Source organism: Paramisgurnus dabryanus, chromosome 1 (genome assembly GCF_030506205.2).
Source record: "Paramisgurnus dabryanus chromosome 1, PD_genome_1.1, whole genome shotgun sequence".
NCBI lineage: Eukaryota > Metazoa > Chordata > Actinopteri > Cypriniformes > Cobitidae > Paramisgurnus > Paramisgurnus dabryanus.
In genome coordinates, this window is record NC_133337.1 from 44,401,197 (window position 1) to 44,425,932 (window position 24,736).

General features: G+C 38.7%; 1 protein-coding gene across 4 annotated transcripts in view; it reads left to right on the top strand.

The window, feature by feature from the left end:
* Positions 1 to 248: 248 nt before the first annotated feature.
* sdk2b (sidekick cell adhesion molecule 2b) overlaps positions 249 to 24,736 on the top strand; it is a 428,287-nt gene continuing 403,799 nt past the window's right edge. For all 4 annotated transcript variants that reach the window (XM_065262638.2, XM_065262641.2, XM_065262640.2 and 1 more), the window contains exon 1: positions 249 to 1,135. In XM_065262638.2, the coding sequence (XP_065118710.2) occupies positions 991 to 1,135 (145 nt within the window). In that variant the 5' untranslated portion in view covers positions 249 to 990. The remainder of the gene's footprint in view (positions 1,136 to 24,736) is intronic.

Genomic DNA, 24,736 nt, shown 5'->3' on the forward strand with positions numbered 1-24,736 from the left:
TTTAACTCCGTTTAGTGTTTACTGATTTGAAATGCAAGGCGTAAAACTGTTATTGTTATGGCTCATCATTAATCCGTTCATCAGTGTTAAACTGTCTTCCTACACGTTCATTCCTGTGCATTCAGCAGCCAGCGCCCGTCTGTCTCAGTGTGTGTTATTGGAGCTCACCGCGCGGTGGCACCGTGCGTCAGCCCCCTCCGTGCGCATCACCGTCTGCGATCCGCTGCTCATATGATGCTGGAGATCTTTAGAGCTTCATACCGACGGGCCGGTTCCTTCGCGACATACACCGATCACAATTTTTCTTTTACGCATCCTGTTTCCAACACGCACAGGGACGCTTTGGGCACAGCATGGTTCGTTTGGACCAAACGGCACCGTGGCGCGGTAAAACGGGATTTGGAAAGTTACTTATGCCGAATGAAGCTTGTTCTGCGTCTGAGCGGACTCTGTGAACGACACGCGTATTGGGGATAACGACGCGCAGAGCAAGACAGGAAGATAATAACTTTTAGTTGATTGGATTGAAAGAAAGACGTGAATTTGTACATGAAAGCGAATGAGTGAATGTGACTATAGACGACCGGGCACAGTTATCAACAGATCTTCAACTAACCGTGTTTGCGTTCTGGATTGGAAATATATTTACTTATTGATAAAACATTTGTTGAATGAAACACCGGTAACTGCTGGAGAACTGAGGAAGTGGATGTAAAAACAAAAGATCTGTTTTATCACCGAGAAAACAAAATCTGTGCCAAGGAGTCGGTGCGTCCAATTTTTCTTTCTCAAAGTTTTTTTCTTCTTCAAACACAGACTTACAAGGGAGTTTAACAATATTAAAGTCTTCAATATAAGGTGTCATATGGCTGAAGGTTCAGTGTTTAACTGAGTCGCACAAACCTTTCTAAATCGCGCAAACCGCAAACGCTCGAGAAAATTACGCACCGTCCAGCGCGCACAACCTTGGCAGGGCTGTGGAGAAGCAACATGTACCCGGCGTGCCGGACAAACCTGTTCAATATCTCTCCATCTGCTCGTCTGGCAATGTTTGGGAATTCGTGGAAACCGGGATTGAGACCCTGTTGGATTGTAATTTTGCTGTCGGTGGTCCTTCATCTGGCATCAGCGCAAGGTACGGGGCTTTTTACGTTATACTATCTGCAAACCAAGATTGACTTTCTTAGAGTTTTGCCTCGTAATGAATTGTCTCGAGAGACCCCTAAGCGAAAAGTGAGTCATTGTAGTATAGATTACGCACGGAGTTTTACAGTAATTTGTTTGGAATTTTTACAGTTAATTAAAAGATAAGCCAAGATGAACAGTGTGCATTTATCGGTGAATAAAATGTAGCCTAATTAATAATCAATTACGCATGCACGGGTATTGTTTACCATTCTCTTAGTTTTTTGGGGGATAAAATGGAAACATCTGCAAATCTACAGAAGTACGAGGATATTTTTTCCAATCTTTTCCTAATCATGATATCTCTCACTCTCTTTCTCTCTCTCATACTCTACATCTTTTCACAGTCTCCAATCTCTACTTGTTTTAGACTATGAGAAATAGCCTGTATAGAAGTGAATGAAAGCGCAAACCTCACACAGCCACTGCGCACTACACGTTATTATAAACGACGTGCCTATGAAATTAGGCAAAGCAATTTAATGAAGTCTGTAGATTAACCATCAAAATTAATGAACTCAATTTTTATTAGGCTAAGATCTCTGGCACACAGAACTTTCCAATGTTTAGTGATTTTCTGCTCATTAAACTTTGTCAGATGCATGTTCATCCAATGCAATGTGGACTATCAGGCAGCCCTTTTATATGAGAATGATGGCATGATTAATTATTTATTATTAATCAGAATCAGGATTAAAAATGGAAAATTGGTACCCTACCCGACACTAATATTATATACCAAAGATCTGTAGGGACAAGGGAAATACATTTTCCCAGATATGGACAATTAGATGCTTTACCAGTTTTATGCGCGCATATGCCCCCCTTAGATTCATGCCATTAATAGAATACAAAGTATTTCATTGAGTTCCTTGGGGTGCATGGCATTTTAACTGGCCACTTCTGGTAATTTGCCTCTTTTCTCATCTGATAGCCTCAAGCAGAGAAAATAGTTCTGGCCGAAATTCTGTAGACAGCAGGCGAACAACAGAACAGACACTTTGTGCTTTCTGGCTAGAAAAGGATTGGGGCAATATGCTTAAATGTTGTGCATTGACAAAATACATTTGCCAGGTGGGCGATGCTTTTTCAAATAATCTTCCCATGCACTACACATAGCTTAAATTCAGTCTGTTGCTTACCAGTGTGTGTGGTATCGAACCCATGACCTTTGTACAGCTATTGTAATGCTCTATTAGTTGAGGTAGATGAATAGATCCACACAGCAATGTAATTCCATGCAGTTTAAACATATCACCCAAACTTACACATATGCGGCTTTCATTTTTCTTGTTCTGCTTGCTGTATAGCTTGGTTACACAGGTAGGTAGTTGTTATGCAAGCTCAGGTGGGAGTGTTAGGAATGCACGATAGCTGCAAACTAAGCCCTGGATCTGGAAATAAGCTATCTAGGGAGGAAAGCGTGGCATATACTGGGATGTGCCATATATCCATCATTCATGAGCGTATGCAGCTGTCTAACCTGACATTTACTGTACAGTAGAGCGATAACTTACACGCTGGAAGGATTAGGGCACGGTATGCATGTGTGTATGTAAGGGATACAGAGTAAAGCGAGGTAGGGAATGTGTGACACGGGAATAATTTATGACAGCCAATGTTTGTGTTTCATACCGATCTATGGTTTTAGTTTATTCCTTTCTACTTGGAAGTAAATCATCTCTGTGCTGCTCGCAGGTGCAGGTCACCTTAACCCGATTCAAACAGATTCCCACCACAGGGCTTATAATCGTCCTCTTAGAATCTTGGCAGGGTTTTAATGAAAAGTCTATTGAGGGAATAAAGCTGCATCCGTGATGAAGTGGGATATGTATTACCAGACACAACTGTGAGGGCCTTCTTCTGGTTTCCATTGTACATACTGTATAAATAAGTGTTTATCAGAGTCTTGATGAAGTGTTATATTGAACAGCCGGAAAATTATTAGTAGCACTCGTAAAGCTCAAGTAGTTCATGCATAACTGTTAGTGCTTATACTTGGGGTCTAGGATTTAAACAAATCCTTAAACGAATGTGTAATTAAGACACATTTAGTCTTTTGTTTACATTTACATCAATGCATTTCGCATTCATCTAAAGCGACTTACAACCAATACAACACAATCTACGCACCTGTTAAACTACACACACATAAAAGTACAGGTATGTTATTCATGAATGCTAAATCTGTAGAGTCATGCTGAGAGAAGATTTGTGTTGCTGTTGAAAACATTCCTGTGGGTTGAGCATTGTGTTGGCATCGCAAAGGTCAGTGGTTTGATCTCAGAAACACACATATGCGTGTCTGCCAAATGCATGAATGTAAATGAAAATAAACAGCGGGTATGGAGGTGTATGTGCGCTGGGGTAACTTGCGAATGTCATGATTGACATACAGGTATCAATCGATTTGCTTCAGTAGATTATCTTTGCTTGTTGTCTCGATCCATGTTTTTGTCAGTGTTAGATGATGGTGTGGTCTTCAATAAAGTGATTCTAAAAAAAAAATTTATTGAGAAGTCTGCTTAGCATGGGAAGTCATGTAGGGCCTTTCTGCATGGAAGGAAGATGGCTGAATATGACACGACAATGACGGTAATTAACTTGGACTCTGTGGTCAGTTTACTCGTATGCCTTTGATGTCCGGCACAGCACGGTGAAAGAGAAAACCAGACTAGCGAATGTCATTCTCTGCTCGGCTGTGATGCTTCAAGTGAGGTAATGACACATTGATTGAGGCGGTTGTGATTTGATGATGCTCTTCAACTAAAAGCCTTGTTATTGACGCATTTTTCCCAGAACGCCTTGACGTCGTAGACATGAAGCACTTTAGGAGAACAGTTGCTGTCAATTATATCATGTATGTATCTGAAACATAATTGGTTTCTTCTTTCTTCAACCTCATTTCCAGTGTAGACACAAGGCACAGGCTATGGCACAGGTGGGCACATTAATGTTTTAAGCAAAAGCCTAAATGTTTACTGTCTTACCAAGCTTTAATGTCAGGTAGTGTGAACTGTAGGTAGTAGTTTTGTGTTCAATAGTATAAAAAAAACTGAAACATGTAGCATTTCTTTTAAAGGAATGCTAAATGCTGATGCAATGCTACCACGCAAACACAGAGCTGTCCATGCAAATAAACACTATATTGCCCAAATGGGACACCTGCCTTTATATGTACATTAGGGTTGTGCCGATAGACGATAGTATCGTGTATCGACGATCTTCAGACATATCGCCAATGGCTGGCTTTCACGGCGATAGTCATGACGATAGTTGGCGAATGGTTATTATTATTATTATCATCATCATAGTTTTATATTAACACCCACAATTCATGCTTTTCCTCACATGAGGGTTTGTGGGCTTCACTTTACGTGGAGAGCTTGTAAAGAGAGAATTCCTTCTTGCACGTACCTGCACTTAATGCGCGCGTCTTGGTCTCCTTCTTCCACTAAATCCAGCGCGCCCCGTCATTAGCAGCTGCGCTTCTCTCTATCTCACGTGCACGCGGTCTCGCGTCTGTCCGAAGTCTAAACATAAACTAAAGTAGTAATCCTTATGTATTTGTTCAGTTTAATGCGTTTCATGCGAGCTGAGGCAAACTTTACTTTTTGTTTAAAATATGACCCGCTGCATATTAGCGCCTCTCTCTCACTCTCGCGTACGTGCAGAAAGCTGCGCTCTGTCCGAAGTCAGATCACTAGGTAATAATCCTGTTTATGATATGCATTTCAAGGAGTTGCAGCAACACGTCCCTCGTGTTTAATATATGATTGTGTTTAAGATATGATCGCGTTCCGCTGGACCGATGCGTTTAAAAAGGCACCTCATGAGAGCACCACTGCTTCACACGTGTAGTCTTCTGCAACAGCACTAAACCAATGCATTGAATTGTTTGTATGTGCGCGCACGTGTGTGTGTGTGTGTGTGCGCGCAGATGCATGTTTTTACAGTTAAGTAATCATGATAGGGTTTTAATGACGCGCTCGCATTAATGGCATCAGGTTTAAGAAAGTTGCGGTCATGACGCTGTTGCTCTTGTTTTTTTTGTCCACCCATCAAGTGACTTGTTATAATGAGTAAAAAATTAACAAATAAAAAAATGAGTAAACGTATGCCCCGCCCCCCGATAATATCGTGTATCGCCGATCTCACAGGCTGACGATAGGACGATCTGAAAATAGGGCATATCGCCCAACACTAATGTACATTAACATGAATGAAATCCCATTCTTAATCCATAGGGTTTAAACTAGAGTTGGCCCACCCTTTGTAGCTATAACAGCTTCAACTCTTCTGGGAAGACTTTCTACAAGGTTTAGGAGTTTATGATTATAATTTTTTGACCATTCTTCTAAAAGCACATTTGTAAGGTCAGACACTGATGTTGGACGAGAAGGCCTCTCTTGTAGTCCTCGCTCTAATTCATCCCAAAGATGTTTTATTGGTTTGGGGTCAGGCCAGTCAAGTTCCTCCACACCAAACTCACTCATCCATGTCTTTATGGACTTTGCTTTGTGCACTGGTGCACAGTCATGCTGGAACAGGAAGGGGCCATCCCTCAAACTGTTCCCACAAAGTTGGGAGCGTGAAATTCAAATTCAGTCCAAAATGTCTTGATATGATGAAGCATTAAGAGTCTGGAAGTGATTGGAACACCTGAATTCCATGATTTGGAGGGATGTCCCAAAACATTTGGCAATATAGTGTATGTATATAATTAAATATGCATAAGCATCGACAGAGCTCCGCTGATCCTAGAACTGCCAATGAGACCAGGTGAGGCAAACATTGGGGTATTTTCAGCTTAAAGGGTACATTTGCAGTTTTTTTTACTGAAGATTGACATATTGATTTACATTCTCCAAAAGACTCTGACCTTGGCAACTCAAAGGCTCTCTAAGTATCTGTTAAGTTGCCTACTACTGGCACTTAGAAAAGCTCTCTGCATGGACAGACATATTGAGTCCTCTTTACTTTTTCATAAAGATCCCCCCTGACTCACGACTAACCTCAGAATCCAGAAACAGAGGGGAGGAACGGTATCGATCGAGTGTCTTCCTTTATTCGCCCCGCTATGATAAATAGGGCAGGTGGGAAGCTCACCCCAGCCATTCCCCTGTCAGGTCAGCTTGGGTCTGCAGGGGGGGCACTGCTTTTCTGGACACACTGTTGCCATGGGCGATGCCTCTGGCCGCTTCAGTGCCCGAATACCAATTGCACATAGTTGGCTGAAATGTTTCCTCTGTGGATTCTCTGGTCTGCGTAAATGGCTCACCTGAAAATCCAAAGCAAATAGTGACTGTATAGAAATTATGTGGATTGTATTCCATTGATTGACTTCTATTAAGTGATATTGCAATAAAACTGCAATTATATTGAACCAATAGCGGTGTAATCTGATATTGAATTATTAACCAGCAATTCAATATTTATTGACGCGTCGAAAAATTGCATATGAAAGGAGAGACAATATTTTCTATGTTTGTATTTTATTGCATGTAGTACTGCTTTGTTGTTATATTGGAGTTTGGTGCACATGCAAAAGTTTTTTTTTTTTTTTTTAAACAGGATTCCTAAAGACTCCTGACCATTTATCAGTTATAAAGATCCAACAGAGGTCCCATCCTATTCTCACCGATAGCAGAGCAAAGGCCATGTCTTGCTTATACAGTTTTAACACCTACATAATAATTTAAAATAGAAAAATGTAAACATTGAATATCTTTTATTCTGCTTTAGAAGATACAGAATCAGGAAAGAGTAGAGATGAGAATATGAAGTCATTAGAGGATTGTTTGTTCCGTTTTATAGTTGTACAGTATCTCATAGTTTCCCTGTGGACTTTAATGGCACACCGTGACTCAACACACCTGGGAAAATATAATAGAGTCCACGGAGAAGAATTGGGTGTACATAGCACCTTATTATCTATTTTGGACTCCTTGCACAAATATTACATATCTGAAGCTTTGGGAGAGATTGGAAAAAGAAAGAGAGGATATGCTGGTATACAGGTTTCCTTTCATGCTAATCAGATAATGAAGTGTGTTTGCTCAATCATGCACAGTTTCATTTATCTTCCTACATTTATTACTTCTCCCCGTTCCGCTCTTTCATCCGATCTGTTCGGTTTATGATTAGACACACTAATCCTTCATTCGCATAGCAAAAAGTATCCCTGTTCAAACGCTTCGTAAATACGGCTCATTGGACTCCAGCGTGCCAACAAATGCGGACAACTGCGCGCACACCCCGACGCACACCCGAATACTAAGTTCAAGGACTGTGCCAGGAAGGCATCGGGCCAATGTGCATGTTTTAAACGCTCTCTGTGAGCACACAGATGCAGGCGTTATGCGTTCTTACTCAATGGAGTCATGGCCGATGATGAATATAGGCTAGGAAATGGCCCTGGTGGTGACAGACGTCTGCGTGTCGTTTGTTAGCCTGTGTTGGTGTGACACTGTTCCGTCTTAAACATATTCTGAGGGTGTTTTGCTGTAACGCAGTTTAAGAAATCACAAGAAATTGTGTGGTTGCTTAGCAGCTGTCATTTACAAGCTGTGTTGTTTAAAGGCAATGACAGAAGCGTGTAAAGTGTCAAACTAATGTGTTAGAGTTCAGGGAAAGGCTGGGATGGTAGCTAGAGTTGAGATTTCGTTTTATGGGTGTCTTTGCCCCAGGGCATTTTGAAGTTGATTTTTATGTTTTTGTTACAGATTATAACTTTGTGGGTTTTGTTTTAAAAAAGGAAAACTTGGAAACTTCATATTTTTTTACATGCGTCTTGTGTTGCTTGTGCTCGAGTGTTTTTATTCACTGCAAAAAATGACTTTCTTACTTAGTACTTTAATATCTAAAAATTCTTAAATCAAGATGTATTTTCTTGATGAGCAAAATAAGTCTAGTTTTTAGACAAAAACTATACAATTTAAGTGAATTTGTGCTTAAAACAAGCAAAATTATCTGCCAATGGGGTGAGAACATTTTGCTTAAATTAAGTGTTTAAGAAAAAAAATAATCTTATTTTAAGACTTTTCTACTGAAAAAGCATCTTAATTTAAGAATTTTTAGATATTTCTACTGAAAACAAGACAAAAATACTTTTTTGCAGTGCTCTGTTTTTATCTATATATCAAAGAGTCAGATTTTAATGTTAATGATGTTAATGAAAATTTACCTTCACACTTTTTCAGAAAGATATTTCTATTTTATGTATTTAAAAAAATATATTGTAGTTTTAAAGGGGACATCAACGTCGCTAGATATCATTCAAGAGAGCATTAACAATATTTGTGCAATTTTTTTCTGTTTTTCTCAACTTTGGGCAATGCTCTGTAATTAAGGGGAGTTAAACTCTTCAACTTCCAGAAGAGATCAGATGTGCTTCAACAGTAAACACTTTTAAATCTAGATTAAAAACACATCTGTTTAACTCTGCATTTACTGAATGAGCACTGTGCTGCTTCACACTGACTGCACCTTTAACTCAAGTCACTTTTACTCCTGTTTTATTCTTTTTAACATTTTAAACTGTTTTATTAAAATCACATTTATTTTCTTTAATTGTTATTTTAAATTCTCATGTATCTTTGTCTTTACTGTGATCTTATCGTGTAAATCTTATTTTTACATTTTCCTTTTCTTTTTTATATATTGTTTTCTCATTTCTGTGTAAAGCACTTTGAATGACCTCTGTGTATGAAATGTGCTATACAAATAAACTTGCCTTGCCTAAACTGATTTAAATTAGTATTTAGGATAATTAAATCACAAAATTAGCCATACCATTACCCAGACAGGGATTAGACTAGTCCTAGACTAAAATAAATGTAAGAGCTGTCCAAACTGCCAACAACTTGCAGTGACATATTTTAAAAATACATCAGTGCCCTTTGTTTCGCCTCAAAATGTACAGAAATAATGTTTTTAGTAAGACATGTTTGTTAAAACTAGTTATATTTCATAACTGAACTAAGGCGTAGTCCTGGCTTAAGCTAATCCCTGTCCGGGAACCACCCCATAATGTAAAACTGTAAAATATATTTATTAAATATAGTAGCACTTTACATTAAGGTTGTGTTTGTAAACATTAGTAAACAAATTAGCTAACATGAACTGACAATGACAAATATAGTTTTTAGCAGTTCTTAATCTTTGCATTTTTAAATATGTTAGTTCACTGTGCATTAACCAATGTTATACCACAAGGATGTTGAATGCTTTATTCTGATTGGTTGAGAAATGTTCCAATGTCCTTTGAATTACTTAAAAATAATGTACCCCGCAGTGCATTACCCCCTTGGGTGTGCATTATTTTTGAATAATTCAACGGGCTGTCGTCAATTACTCCTCACTTATTACAAGGCTCATTGGAATGCTTGATTCTGATTATTTTTATTATTCTCGGTTTGTTATTCTCAGATAACAACCTCTCAAAACTGATAACACATGGTACCCGGATTCTGCTGATTATTTTGACAGGTATAGTTTAATATTACACAAAATTTTATATAAATATGTATTTTAATAACATATATGACTTAAATAGCAGTGTAATAAGCAGATAATGCACAGGAGGCCGGTTGTTATCACAGAAACAAGCCCCGACATTGTGATCAGGACCCGACGTGAAGTCTTAACAAATAGTATGGCTATGAACTGGATATTGTTAGTAGACAAATGATATGAGCTAATGAGTAAAATGTTTGTCTTAGGAGAGTTTTTGTCTAAAGGTATCTGTAGAAACATCCTTATGCTGAGTGCATTGGTACAGACAGTATAAGACTGAAGCACATCAGTGAGAAAAATGAAAGAAAACCGCTAATGATGCTAATAATATCTCATTCTGAAGAAAGATTGAGGAAGATGAAAAGACCCGAATAGCGCGGCCACTCGACAGTGCCGGTGAAGGGCCGTAATTGATGCAGTGCTGAAATTCTCCGCCTTTATTCACATTTTTGTCCCTCCATAAGTGCTTAGTGTTTTATTTTCCAGATGAATTCCCAACCTTTTTACTTACCCAAATTGTTCGCATTAAATAAGGTGACCTCTAGAGGTCACATAAAATGCATTCGTACAATTCTTAACGCACAGCTTGCCGAGATCCGATTGCGATTCTTTTGAGGCACGTGTCTTGTTTATTTTTAGTAAGCCAAGCTCCAAATGCAGCCCTCCAGGCTTGCTGTAGGTCTACACCATTGGCCGTATGGAAATCCACTGCAGGAGCTCAGACAGATGGTTCAACAAGACTAACTGTCTGCATAGTCACCATTCTCCATTTGTAGCTGGTTGTGTAAACTTAGCCCCTTCCCCTGAATGGGGAATATTGTCCACCAGTTGACCTGGTTTACTCCGGGTTTATGAATTCAACAGATGTTTTTATTCAATGCAATATTGTTTTTTTTAATCAGTATGTGTATTATTTGAGATCAAACCCATGGGTTGTTAATGTGGTTAACTCCTGGTTTAGCAGTGCTAAAGGTCATGGGTTCAAACCAAAGGAACACATATATACCTTGTAAGTTGCTTTGGATAAAAGCATCTGCCAAATGCATAAATGTATGCTAATGCAATGCACTAGCAGTTGAACTACAAGAACTACACCAACCCGTCCAATCGTTTGATAATATTCCATTTGCTTTTACAATCAGCTCTACCGAGGAGCGATTTGTGATCTCCTGTGTGTAGTAACATTAGTAGGCGCGCGGTCGCACATTAAACATCTCCGGTGAGGGAACACTAAGCTTTGAAATGTTGAGTCAATGCTAGGCTCTGCTCCATATACCATGCGTCTGCCTCATGGATTGTTTGAAGTCGTAGGTTCCTTCTCAGGCCTGGCCTGGATCAAGGCAGAAAGCGGCAGGAGGGGGAAGAGACCTTATAGGGAATGGCATTTCAGCGTTTGTGATAGCAATGACAAGAACAGCCTCAGTATCTGATGCTATCGCCCCACTCGAGCGTTTCAGCCTGGAAAGCTTTTTCACACCCCTCACCCTGCCCACATCTTTTGGCTCCTGCCAGTTGTCAGATCCTCATGAATTGTCCAAGCTGAACCGCACCTGGATATTACATTAAGGCTGGTCTGATATCAGCTCTTCACTGGCCCTGCGTTGAACAGGGAGGCCAACACTGATCCAAGATAGGAAAATACAAATTTCATTTATAAGCTAAAAAGGTTTACTGCCTGATGCCATGGGAGAACATTTGTAGGTATTTATAAAGAGCTTTGTGTTCACTCATGTGCGTACTGTCCTTTTGATGCTACATAAAATATTTACATAATTCCCAGTTGTAGTTTAAAAACCGTTGGCTCTTAATGCAGTGTGTTGCCTTCTCAAACAACAATGGTTGTCTGCAGCATTTCGTAATCGCTGTGAATGTGGGGGGGGGGGGGGTAAAAAATCTGGATATGAACATCATATATGCTGCATCCTATTGTAAGCGAAAAGCTGTAGGCAAGGCGAGTAGTATGTCCGAATTCATCGTTTTTGAAAAACGGTAGGCGAAAAGTACAGGCAAACTTCCGGGAAACTTCCTATCCTATGAGTCCCCGGCAGAGAAGACACCCAACGAAGAAGAAGAAGGAGAGTGTTGTTATATTAAAAAATGTCGGAAAGCAGTAAAACAGCTCTATTCAAAGGTAAATAGATGTTACTTGTGGTTAAATTGCGCTTGTTTAACACAAAATTCGGTTAAACTATTTGGTTTAATCATTTGTAAATATAATGTCGTATATGTTATTAAAAGACATATTTACCTGCAAATGTCAAGACCGGCCAATCAGAAATAATCACTCCAACAAGCCGTGAAATAACTTATGTTAACAGTTACAACTTTCGAGTTTAAAAAAATGTATTAGTAAAAACTTAAATTAACGTAAATTAAAAAAATTTTGCAGCCTTTTGTGATCGCTGTGAATATATATTTTTTGTTTAAAAGTTGGATATGTATGAACATCATATATGCTGCATCCGAAAACGCCTATTCTACTCAAAAAGCACTAGGCGAGGCGAGTAGTATGTCCAAAATCATATTATTCGAAAAACAGGAGCCAAAATTACCCGGATGACCTACTACTTCTGGCAAGATTTTAAAATGTGCATTCAATGGGAACTTTACTATACCGTGAGCCCCCGGGAGAGGAGACATCCAATGAAGAAGAAGATTGTCGATATATACAAAAATCGAAAAGCACAGCCAGTAACACGACTCTATTTAAAGGTAAATTATTGCTCCTTGTCGTTAAATTGTGCTTGTTTAACACAAAAACACGCTATTTGGTTTAATAATTTGTAAATATAATGTTAACGAGCAAGTATGGTGGCACAAAATAAAACGTAGCGCTTTTCTAAGCGGATTTAAAAGAGGAACTATATTTTATGGCGGAATAGCACTTTTAGGAGTACTTTGACTCGCCTGAAAAATCCGCTCCCCTTCTCCCTCTCATAATGAGAGGGAGAGGGTTACTGCGCAGAGTCAAAGTACTCCCGAAAGTGCTATTCCGCCATATAATATAAATCCGCTTAGAAAAGCGTCACGTTTTATTTTGTGCCACCATACTTGCTCGTATAACTACTCGTCTTAAATAGGAAAAACGTTGATGTGTTTGGTCACTTCTAACTTTATCTCTGAGTGGTACCATTGAATGAATGGGGCTAAGCTAAATGCTATCGAAGTGTCGCAGCACGCCCCAGAGCTTACGTGCACGCACACAGATGATAGAGGGATGTGTCAACTCTTCTTAGTTAAGGTAATAACATAGTTTAATATGGCAAATGAATAGACTATTCCTTTAAGTGTCAGCTACCTGTATGGCAGTCCAACCAGCAGATCAGTCCATTTAAATCACATTATATGTCATGCTGGTTTTTTCAGCAGGCTATACAGTGAAAAATTGTGTTTAATAAGATAAACATTACAGAGTGTTTAAGCATACAGTGCTGCTCTTTGACTTCTTATCCTAGTGATACAAAATAAAAGCAGAACTGTGTTTATTGCATTATTAATAATAATAACCAGTAAAAAAAAAACACTCTTATAAAGGTACACAATGCCGTAGAACAAATGGTTTTTGCTGAATGGTTTCATGAAAGGTTCTTTAGACTATAAATGTTAGGAGAAAAAAACAATTATTTGAATGGTTCTTTGGGGAACCAAAATGGGCTCTTCTATGGCATCCCTGTGAAGTACCCTTCACCGTACTTTTATTTTTAAGGGTGTAACCACCTGTAGCTAAACCGATTCAGGTGCATGAAGCCTCTCCAGGAACGCTGCCCTTTCCCTGTGACACTTTTAGAGTCTTTAATGCAGCAAATCGCACAAACGCACCTCCGCGTTCACCCAGACAGCGTCACACTCGAGTACTCATTCAGCGTGTAATAGTCCGCCAAATCCCAGACCTTTTAAAGTACAATTATGCAAAGCGAGGAATCTTCGCGAGACGCTTTCGGGGTTGTTTACCAGAGTCAGACAGAGCGCGGCGGTCCGGTAATGAGCGCGGACTGCCGCGCGACACGTCGTTCACGGGGCCTTTAAGCCTCCGATTCTGAAGCAGTGAGCTGTGCTCTCAGAATGGAAATGCAATCAGATCGGCCCCTGCTTAAGATGCCACCTATGAACCCTGTAATTGCCGCTCCCTCAGGGTGCTTTTGTGACTGTGTGTGCGTGCGTGTGTTTTTGTGAGCTCAAAAAGGCAAGCAATCTTAGGATTCCTGTGAATAATTGGACCTGTAACTGCCATTGTGACTCGTATGGTGCCACGTACTGTATTCTCTCAGGCGTTAATGATCTCCATACGAGCCGCTCGCCACATGGCTGAAACGCAGGGGGTGAGTTGGCGGGGGTGCAGAGATCTTCCAAAGCTTATCCAGGCACAAAATGTGATGATGTGTGTTTTGCATGTTTGCAATGACATGATCCATGTTTCTAAATGTATTCTCTTGCCATTACATTGGTAAAGACAATAGTGTGATTCAATGGCTATTTAAATTTGTATCGCATTGAATAGGATTTATAAAGATTTTCTCTCAATTTTGCAAAACACATCTTTAGGTATAGGCTACAAACAACAGTGCAAGATGCGTTACATTCACCTACAATTTAGTCTATTTTTATACAAAAAATATGTTTAGGGTTAACCCTAACCCAATGAAAAATAAAACACTTTAATCTGCAGTGGATTTAACTGCAAACCCATAACTTTGTTGTGCGCGCACATGCGTGACAATTAGCATATGGCGATCACCGCTCTCCACATGAAGATGCCATCTCTCACCGACCACAGAGGAGTTGAATCCGTCAATGTCAGGGAGCAGAAGTCATTCGCCAGGGGAAGTCCAGACCCCTGATCAATTCCTGCAGATACGTGCCCTTGGCTTCCAGAACTCTCTGACTTATCTCTCGGCCCATTTGAGGGCTTATTTACCCAACCACCAGTGAATATATTAAAACACTTTTCTTTCTGGATTAATCAGCTGTAGCCATATGCTCCCTATGAAATTACAGTGCAATTTGGACACCGGAAAACAGCTGTTGCCATTTTGAAAAGAACAGGGCTGTGGGAGTATAATTGCCCTAACTTTGATTTGTTGGGCTCTTCACTTTAATAAGTGAACGCATTTGTGTATTTCGCCCCAGCAGATGGGGGCGAGAAACGATGGCCACTGTGGCCATAAACACAATGCTATTTGCATCGCCCATGTGAATGCATTTAGACGACCAACAGCGCTCACACCCATCGTGATAATGTTTAATCGATTTTTGGGATGTGGTGATTATCTCCTAAATTCCACTGTTGTTCTGATGATTGTATGCAATGCTCCATGTCACCGCAACCTTTTTCGTTAAGACAACAGATAATTGAGGTGATTTTTCTGAATATTTTTGCAGTCGTGTTTACATGCGAGAAGTCAGGATTTTGGTACACTGTCATAAAAATGATGCAAAAATGTTCCCGAGCAGTCACTGGGGCATTACCCTTTAAAAAGGTCCTAATGTGTACCCTTTAGATACAGATATGTATAAATATCTGTATATACCAGTATGTACCTTTGAGGTACTAATGTGCACTCTTTAGGTGCAAAGATGTACTCTTTTTAACTCTTTCCCCGCCACTGACAAGTTATTTCATCAATTAAGAGAAAACATTTGCATTAAAAAAGTGTTCATGATGAATTTTTATGTTATTCGGCAATACCACGATTGTCCATTAGATGGATTAGATTACCCAATTTAGATTACGTTATTTACTCATTTTAACTCAATGGCCCCTATTTTAACGATCTAAGCGAATTGTCTAAAGCGCACAGCGCACGGTCTAAATAGAAGTGTCCGAACCCACTTTTGCTAATTTAATGACAGGAAAAATGGTTTGTGCGCCGTGCGCACAGTCGAAAAGGGTTGGTCCTATTCCTTTAATGAGTAATGGGAGTATTTTGGGTGTAACGTGCAATAAACCAATGAGAGTCTCAGCTCTCATCCCCTTTAAAAGCCAGTTGCGCTGGTGCTATGTCTAATCCCTATTTAGATGACGGACTTTGTAAACTGAAAAACTAAGCGGAGGAAAAAGATGCCCAGTTTAAGATTAATGTTAAATAACTGTGTTGTTTTTGTGTTGTATTGAAATTGTTTTTTTTTTTTATTAAAACCTTTAAAACCCGTTTTCTTTTAGTCATGGAAGTAAAAAAGCAGGCTTTTAATTGCTGTAAATGTATGGCTATCCAATATCATCAACAAATTATTTACAAGTATGTAAGAAAAGGTTTGTACTATAAAGAATTTACAAACGGCTCTCCGCATGTTTCAGCACCGGGACAGCGTCATGAGTATTTTTTAAAGCATTACTTAAAAATGTTTCTCATCTCACCATATCCACAGGTATAGAGTTATCATGTACAATAAATCCGTGAGGTAGCATTTAAAAAAAACATTTAAAAACAGATGCATTTGTTTAAACCAAAGCATTTATTTACTTACCAGGCTGCAGGTGAAGCAGCTCTTTACGCCTTCTAAAGTCTCATAATCGGTCCCTATTTTTGTCCAAAAGACTTAATAATAATCTTTTACATTTGAATGCTTTAATTTTTCTTATTGAACAGCTTTTTTGTGCTGCTGCGCATCCATGTGTGTGATAAGCATACCTGTGTTGTCGTCCTGTTTATAGGCGCGTATTTCTAACACACTCATTAAATAACAAAAAACATATTGCGCCATTGACTTTAGACGTTAGACCAGGTTTTAGTTGGTCAATGGTGTAGTCTATTTTAGTTGCCTCAAACTAGCAACGCGCCAACAATGCGCATGAACATACCTCGTTTTCAGACCAGAAATGCATTTGCTATTTAAACAACATGGCGCTAACTGTGAAAATGATAATTGCGCCGGGTTGAAACTAGCAAAAGACACTTGCGACGCGCATAGCGCTGCATTGCGCTGGGTGTATGATAGAGCCCTATGTTTGTTTTGGTAATCGTTCTGAATCTGATCTCTAACAAAATTCCTTTATACAAATGCAATTATTTCAGCTATTATTATACCAATTTTAAGAGTTTATAAAAGCAGAGAAACAATATAGATAGGATGAATTTTTTTGTCCCGTTTTGTTTGTTTGAAAGCAAACAGTCTGTTCTTTCATTCAATATATTTGTATGTTTATATATTTTTAGAAGAAAAAAATATTGGAAGGCATTTTGTGAAAATGCTGGCAGGCAACAAAAAAAAAAAAATGGCTGGCGGCTAATGAGTTAAGGGTACTGCCATTTTGGGGCTATTTTTATGACAGTGTAGCATTTAAAGATTTGTTTCCTTGTGGAGTTTACGTGCTGTTATTTGCTGTCTGTTATGGATTGAACAGGTGGTAAATATTTGCCATATTGATGTTAGCTCATCCTCAAGTCTATTCTTAGTCAATCCACTGTCAAAGGTTTGCCCAGAGACAATCAAGAGGTACAGGTACTGTAGTATTTGGGATAAGGTTTATGTTGCATGCTGGATTCAGATACGCTTCTACCATGTGTGACTCACAGTTAAAACATACCTGGAGGGCTTGTGCTAAGCCCTGACTCCATTAAACTAAAATGTATTTTTGTACGCTCCTACTACAAAGACCAGCATGTGTTGTTTTGTGTTTTGGATGATTGTACCCACATGGGACGCTGCTGATGCCCTTATGTTCCTGGGTTCTTAATTAGGTTTTTCAGCAAGGCTTCTTTGGTCAACCAGCATCACAAGAAAGAAACATGGAGGTCGGCCAGCTGCACTGGATGAGTTATTTGTTTATCCATTTAGATCTTGGCAATTAAGAAGTAAGGTTTTGTAGACACAATAAAGTACCAGGAGCTGAGGTGTAGAGTGTTGTCCTTTAATCTTCAGTTTTCATTGCCATATGTGACCTTGGAACATAACACTTAAATTGCACCTATTCCATTGCTAAAAACAAAGTTATTTTGTGTATTTGGTATAATACAATGTGTTTGCGTGGTTTATGGTTAAAAAGACAATATTTTCCATGTATCGTACATTTTTGTAGCTCCAGATTTCACTCTCTTCCTGAAACGCACAGATTTTAAAAGCTTTGTGTCCCTGATTTGCCAGCTAATCTGTACATTGTGATTGGCTTGAATACCTCTGACGTCAGCCCGAAATGTGACTCTCCTTACCATTTTTGAAAGATTCGCTCACAATGCATTGCTGACAGGAGTTAACTTACAGGCTGTGAGTCCGAAGCAGAATTATGATAATGTCGGTCTTTACTACATCACCAATCCCAGGAAGTAAACTGTTGCCTACAATCCATGTTTTTGTTGTAGTCCCAGAAAAGAGATTTACGTTGGAGACGATAAACTCGCGTCATCATTACTTTGGGGTTTGTACCTTTTGCATAACGTTAACGTGTAACACTTACACACAAAGAAAATGTAAAATGTGAATCGGACAATAGATGCTTTTTAAGTCGCACGGGTATATTTGTAGAAATGCCAAAAATACATTATATGTGTTAAAATGACCAATCTTTTTTATGCCAAAAATCATTAGGATATTAAGTAAAGATCTTGTTCCATGAAGATATTTTGTAAATTTTCTACCGTAAATATATCAAAACCTTATTTTTGTGAGTAACAGTTGCTAAGGACTTCTTTAGGACAAACTTTAATCTCCCAAGACCTCACATTTTTTGTTGTTTGCACCATAATGCTTAATTCTGTGTAAATTGAACCTGTTGTACACAAACATGGACAATTACACTGCTTCATGTTCAAAGAAAAATATTTGGTTAATATATTTATTGGTTGTTTCTAGACCCAAATAGCTGGAAGAAATTTTAAATGCAAGCCAAACCAAAACTTGTGTCTTATGTGGTTAGATGTGATTTTTCTCATTATTTAGTTTTTTCACCCTCAAATTCCAGATATTCAAATAATTGTATCCCAGCCAAATATTGTCCTATCATAACAAAGCCAAACATCAATGGAAAGCTTATTTATTCAGCTTTTTGATGATGTATAAATTTTTATTACTCTTAATTACTTTGGGTTTGTGGTCCAGGGTCACAAAATAGTCTATGTGTAGAAATTTCAATATACTTAAAATGGTTTAGCTTACGTCAGAGTTCGCTATAGAAACGTATATTACTTCTCTAATCCATATATTTTCTGGAATTACTTCTTTAAACTTATTTATTTAGTGGAAATATTGTGATTATTGTTTCTATATAGTTCGACTTTTAAATGAAGAATTGACATAACATTTTTTTTATAATGCCAAATGGCTTTAGCCTTGTATAGCATATATATTCCAGGTACAGCTCCACTTAAGAGGGCTTAAGTTCAAACCTTTCTTTCTTTATGTTCCTATAAGTCATTTTGCTGATTGAAGGTCGATCCAGAGAGGTCTCTCTGATAGGAATTTTGTCAAGTACACTAAGATTCCTTCTTTCTATACTTCTTTGTTTTAAAAAAATGAGAGCTGTTTTCTCATACGAAGGCTTTATGAAGAACCAACAGCATCTGAAAACAACTCAAGTTCAGTCCATTAATATCAACTTTACCTTATATGCCTATATGGTCAGACAATATGTTGTGTGGTTTCCTTTTGAAATGAAAAAGTTCAAAAGATCTGCTCTAACAAGCCCCAGTTTCTCCCAAACGGGGATGTTCTCTGGCAGTTCTGAAAGGCAGAGTTTTTGGGTGATATGGTGGTGGGAAATTGAGGGACCAGGATCTTCAAAGACTGTCAGGTGTGCCGCTTGAAGCTCTTGAGATGTGCCTTCAGTTGAGTTTAACTGCAGTATTAATGACAAAATCTATAAGCGCTGGACTATGTGAGATGCCCACTTTCATTAAATTGAGGATTTACTAAAAAAATACTTGTGGAATTCATCTTCTTCTTCCTTTATTTCTTTTTGCCATTCCAGCATCTAGCCCAACTTGCATGTTTTTGGCCTGTGAGATTAAACCCACGCTGACACGGGGAGAACATGCAAACTCCAAACAGAAAGGCCACCTGACCTGGGTCATTTTAACCCAGCGTTGGGTCAAAAATGATCAAATTAGTTAAATTAACCCAGGTAATGTTTATATTTGGGATAAAATATGCTAGCATTTTGGGCTGAAACAACCTAGCAAAGGTTAAATTACATTGGTTTTGATCCAACACTCAAAATAACCAGGCATTTTTAGATTGTAGCCTTTTTCATGCTAAGCAGATACATCTATTTGTAGTTGTGTGCTTTAGTTTCATTCAAATTAATGTTTTATTGAAACATTAAAGGTTTAAGTTGGTATTTAAATGAAGTATAATTGGAAGTTGTATTACTTTGCCACTTCACTGAAAGTGGCAGCCAAGTGAGATACAGAGTTATTATAGGTAATGGCATTGAATTGATAGTAATAGACTTAACATTACTAATGTGTGTCTGAACCTGATAGTCATACTAAGAAAGAAATAGCCAAAGGCAAATAAATATTGCTTCTACACAGCAATTGGATTAAAATGAGACCAAACTGAGCCTTTTCTTGAAACCTTATACTCTTACGTCTGTTTTTATTGAGTTTCAGATCAGTAAAGCAAACTTTAAAGGAACAGTATGTAAGAAATGTATATCAATTAATCATAAAATGGCCTGATATATCACTAGACATTAAGAATTAATTTTCATTTCAAATATTTATATCACTGACATCAGTGGCCTGGCAAGGATATTGTCATTTAAAAAGTGGAGTTGCAGCCCTCAACTGATGTTTATGTTGTCATTTTGCGTATTGGCCACTAGTTGTGTGATTGCAGTACCAGTTTTAGCCACAAGGTTTGTGATTGCAATACCAGTTTTGGCCATAATCCTACATACTGTTCCTTTAAGAAGTACACGTTTGTACCTAAAATTAGTACCTTAAAGGTACACAAACAGTGTGTTTACATGCACAGAATAAGTGGATAACAATAAAAAATCTGCTTATTATAGAAACCCGTTTAATGCGTTTACATGCACAAGAAATCTGCGTTTATATGGGATTTGGAGATTTGTCCAAATGTCAGGACTGTCTTAAAGCTCCCATTCTTTCTGTGTTTTTGAAGCTTTGATTGTGTTTACAGTGCGCAATATAAAATGTGTTCATGTTTCACGTGAAAAAAAAAACAGGTATTTGTATAGCTGTGTTTTCACTGTCCTCAAAACGGTCTGATGTCTTCCTTGTTCTATGAAGTCCCTCCTTCAGAAATACATATTGAGTTATGATTGTGTAGCTTGTTTAGTGTGTTGTGATTCGATAACAGCTTAGCTTGCCGTTAACATGTGACGTTTATCTTTTACATGCACAATGTGCACTGTAAGAAAGCTGATTAAGGTGTTTACATGCAATGCGAAATCGGGGTAATGAGCAAAAAAACTACCTGTGCCGATCGTTTTTTGAAAATGCCATTTTTGTGGGCTTTCCGCAATAAAAAAAACCTGTTCATGCAATTACATGACCCCACACGTTCATCATTTTATTAAGCATAATTTGCATAAGACTGTGCATGTAAACACACTCATTGATAACTTTGACTAAGGTACATAATTGATATTGGTTGATATTCACAAAGTTACAAAAAAATAATAGGAGGTCAAAAACGTGAACGAATAGCAAAACTCTTTTATTCTGGGCGGTAATATTTAGGCGAAAAATGCTCAGCTTTATCTATATTCTGTAATTTTAAAGATTAAGCAAGTAAATGTCAGGGCTCCAGACTAACTTTTTCACTAGGAGCACAGTGGCCCCCAACTGAAAATTTTAGGGGCGCAACATGAAAATTTAGGGGCACACATCGTAAATAAACATGCTAACCAAATATTCACATTTCTACTAATTTCCACTGTATTAATAATAAATACTTTTAATGATAGATGCAGAAAGTACAATGTGCTGTTTCAAATTCATTGTCACATCACAAAAAAAGGTCAAATTTACTGGTCGCACATGTGCGACTGGATGTAAAATTTAGTGGCACTCTCTGAAATTTTGGTGGCAAAATGCCCCCATTTGGTGGCAGTCTGGAGCCCTGAATGTTAATACAATAATAAACTCTTAGACCAAATATAGCAATATTAAGGACAATACAGATGTATGTGTGTGTGTTAGTACATCTAACGCTCAGTTGTGCCAAAAAAGATACCTAGGTGTTCTTCTGTGCATCATGTCAAATTGATAGCCGTTTAATCTCATTGGTTCTTCATTCAGACATGCACTGCCATTGCAGTCCTCCATCCATCTTGATTTGTCAATAGTTACAGTTTTAATTACACCTGAGTGCTGTCAAGCCACCGTACTGAATGAGAGGATTTGGGAGGGGTGTGATCGATCTCCTTCTTCTAATTGATTAATTGCCCTGCTGATGAGGAATCTCTGCTCTCCTTGAACATCCCTTATCATGTCTTATCTGTAAAACAAGGGCCGAATACCAAAGGACCTTTGAGGCAGGGTGAAAATACCTTGTTTTACAGTGTTTTTCATTGACAGTGTGAGTAGTTTGGTAGGAAATGAATTCTCGGGAACAAATGGCAGTAGATCACTCTTTTGATTATATGTCAGTGGTGTTGCGTGCTGATAGTGAGGGCTGCAGCCAAAAACTGTTTTACACCTAACAGCATCTTTAATTTGTACGGCCATTTTTCAGACTCCCATTGCCGTTTTGTTGCCATTTCGGAAATGGAGGGGAGGATATATGTTTGTTATTAAATGGGAAAGAGCCGGATGCTTGGGGTTTTCTTGCTTTACCTGTACGAATTCTTCTGTACTCAAGTCTATAAAACATTAAAGTAAAAGCTAATAAAATTAGCAGCTCTATAGCTATCCGATCTGTTAATGCAGTGCTTCTCAAACTTTTTGGTGTGTGCCCCGCCTTGTGTAGGGTGCATCCCCCCAAAGAAAATTTATGACATAAAAAATCTAACTTAGAATTTGAATTAAAGAAAACATTAATGTAGTGCTGATGGTTTTCTAAGGTTTTATTACACAGAATTTATGATAAATTAATGTATTTTATAAAATGACGTAAAACTGGTCAAGACACTAAATACTAGACAATTTAGCTTATAATTTTATTTTGTTTTTAATACTACATACAAATTTTCTGGTGGTATTAAAATAAAGCGATTGGGTAGGAGCCAATGATGTAGTGGACAGTGCTCCGACTGTCCGACATACGGTGCAGACGCACTTCCAGCGACCCAAGTTCGAATCCCGGCTTGAGGTCCTATGCAGATTCCATACCCCTTTCTCCACCCTGTGCTTTCCTGACGTCTCTTAATTACTGTCTATCAAACAAAGGCAAAATGGCCCAAAAAATAAAGAGACAGATAATTATATATGACCACTATACCATTGCTTAAACAATAGCCCGCAATGTCACCATTAGATTTAATGTATAAATCAAGCATAAGTGCAACCACGTATTCCTGACAGCCAGTGATCATCCTGCATTTTCCTTGTTTGCAAAACAGCAGATGACATTTTAAAAATAGCTCATTTTGAGTTTTATTTGAATAAAGCACAGATTGAGCGTCATGACGAAGGATGAATTATGACACATTTACAGTTCACAGCAAATTAATAAATGCTTTTTTGTCGCAGCGTGCAGTGATCTTGCAACCCATGACTGTCAAGATAAAAAAAATACATTTTGTTGTTTTTTGTTGCAGAAAATATACTTGACTCAAAAACCTCATACAGTTAACCCTTTGATGAACTTTGTATGAATCAACTTTTAGATTTGACTTATAAAATCCTCTAAAAACCAGAGTATCAAACAAGGACGGTTAAATCATGGTAGCAGGTCATTCCAGAAGAATCTTATAGGTGATGGTGGTTCTGCACTTGAGATCCATTTACTTTAGTGTTTGTTATCCCTTTCAAATGCTCTTTGATAGTCTCTCTAACCACCAGCTGTGCTTAGCACACGGGCAGGGTTATCATTTTGCATGCAGCGTGGAGGTTGCCTGGGTTGGCCCCACAGCAGCATAAAGTGGGTGGGCATACAAGACAAAGTGGTTAGGAGAGAATGTGCATTTTAGAGACCCAGAGAGCACAGGAGAAAGAGAGACAAAAAGTAAGAGTAGACAAGCCAGATACTGTATACCTGAATGTAAGGACCTTAGGGCGCACTCCTACTATCCAAAACAGACCATGACCCAGCACGATTGTCCCCCCTCCCTGCTCCCCCAGATGCACATACTCACGCTGTACTTTTATCGATCCGAGTCAGGGCGCGCTTTTGTCTTTAGGATGTGATTGTTTTGAACAAAGCAGGAAGTAAAGCGCTCTCTTCTTAACAGTATAACCCATCATAATGTTAAGTCTGTGTTTTTTATGCGGAGTTGTTTTGTGCACGACGACACACAGCCCTTTCATATGCCATCATGTTGCTTAGTTGATCTGACGTTGATCTGAACCGCACTCCAGCCCACCCCTGCAAGCCGGCCAGGGTGCGATAAACCAATCCGTGCCCCGGACGTGGTACAGACTGATCACACTAGTCAAACGAACCAGTCTTTGGTAGTCAAATGCACCCGAGCCCGGTTTAGTTCGGATAATGTGAGTGCACCCTTAGTGTTGCCCATGTGTGACAAAAAGGCCAAATCATTTTTGCCTTCATTTTAGGGACCTTGCACAGCCCTGCAATCAGCCTTAAAACACGGACACAGAAGTGTGAAGGGGAATTGGAGGGCTTCCCATTGAACAAACACAATAATGGCAAAGTAACCATTTCTGAGCAAGGTGACAACCTTTTTAAGCGATGCCTCAGGAACAAAAGGAGCCCGTGAACAGATGTTGATTGGGGTATTTGTGTGTGGATGTGTTAGCGACGTATCGCACAAAACCCTCCTCGTGTGCTCTTGAAGGAGTAAAACAGCCTCCCCGTCTGCGGATTTATTCAGGCAAAAGGCTAAATACAAAAACACAAAGAGCGCTGCTAGCAAAGGGCTTGTCTTTGCAATCTGCCATGGTACTGCACAATGACCAAAGTCTTTCTTTCTCTTTTGCTTTCTCTGTCTGTGTCTCTCGCCTCCTCT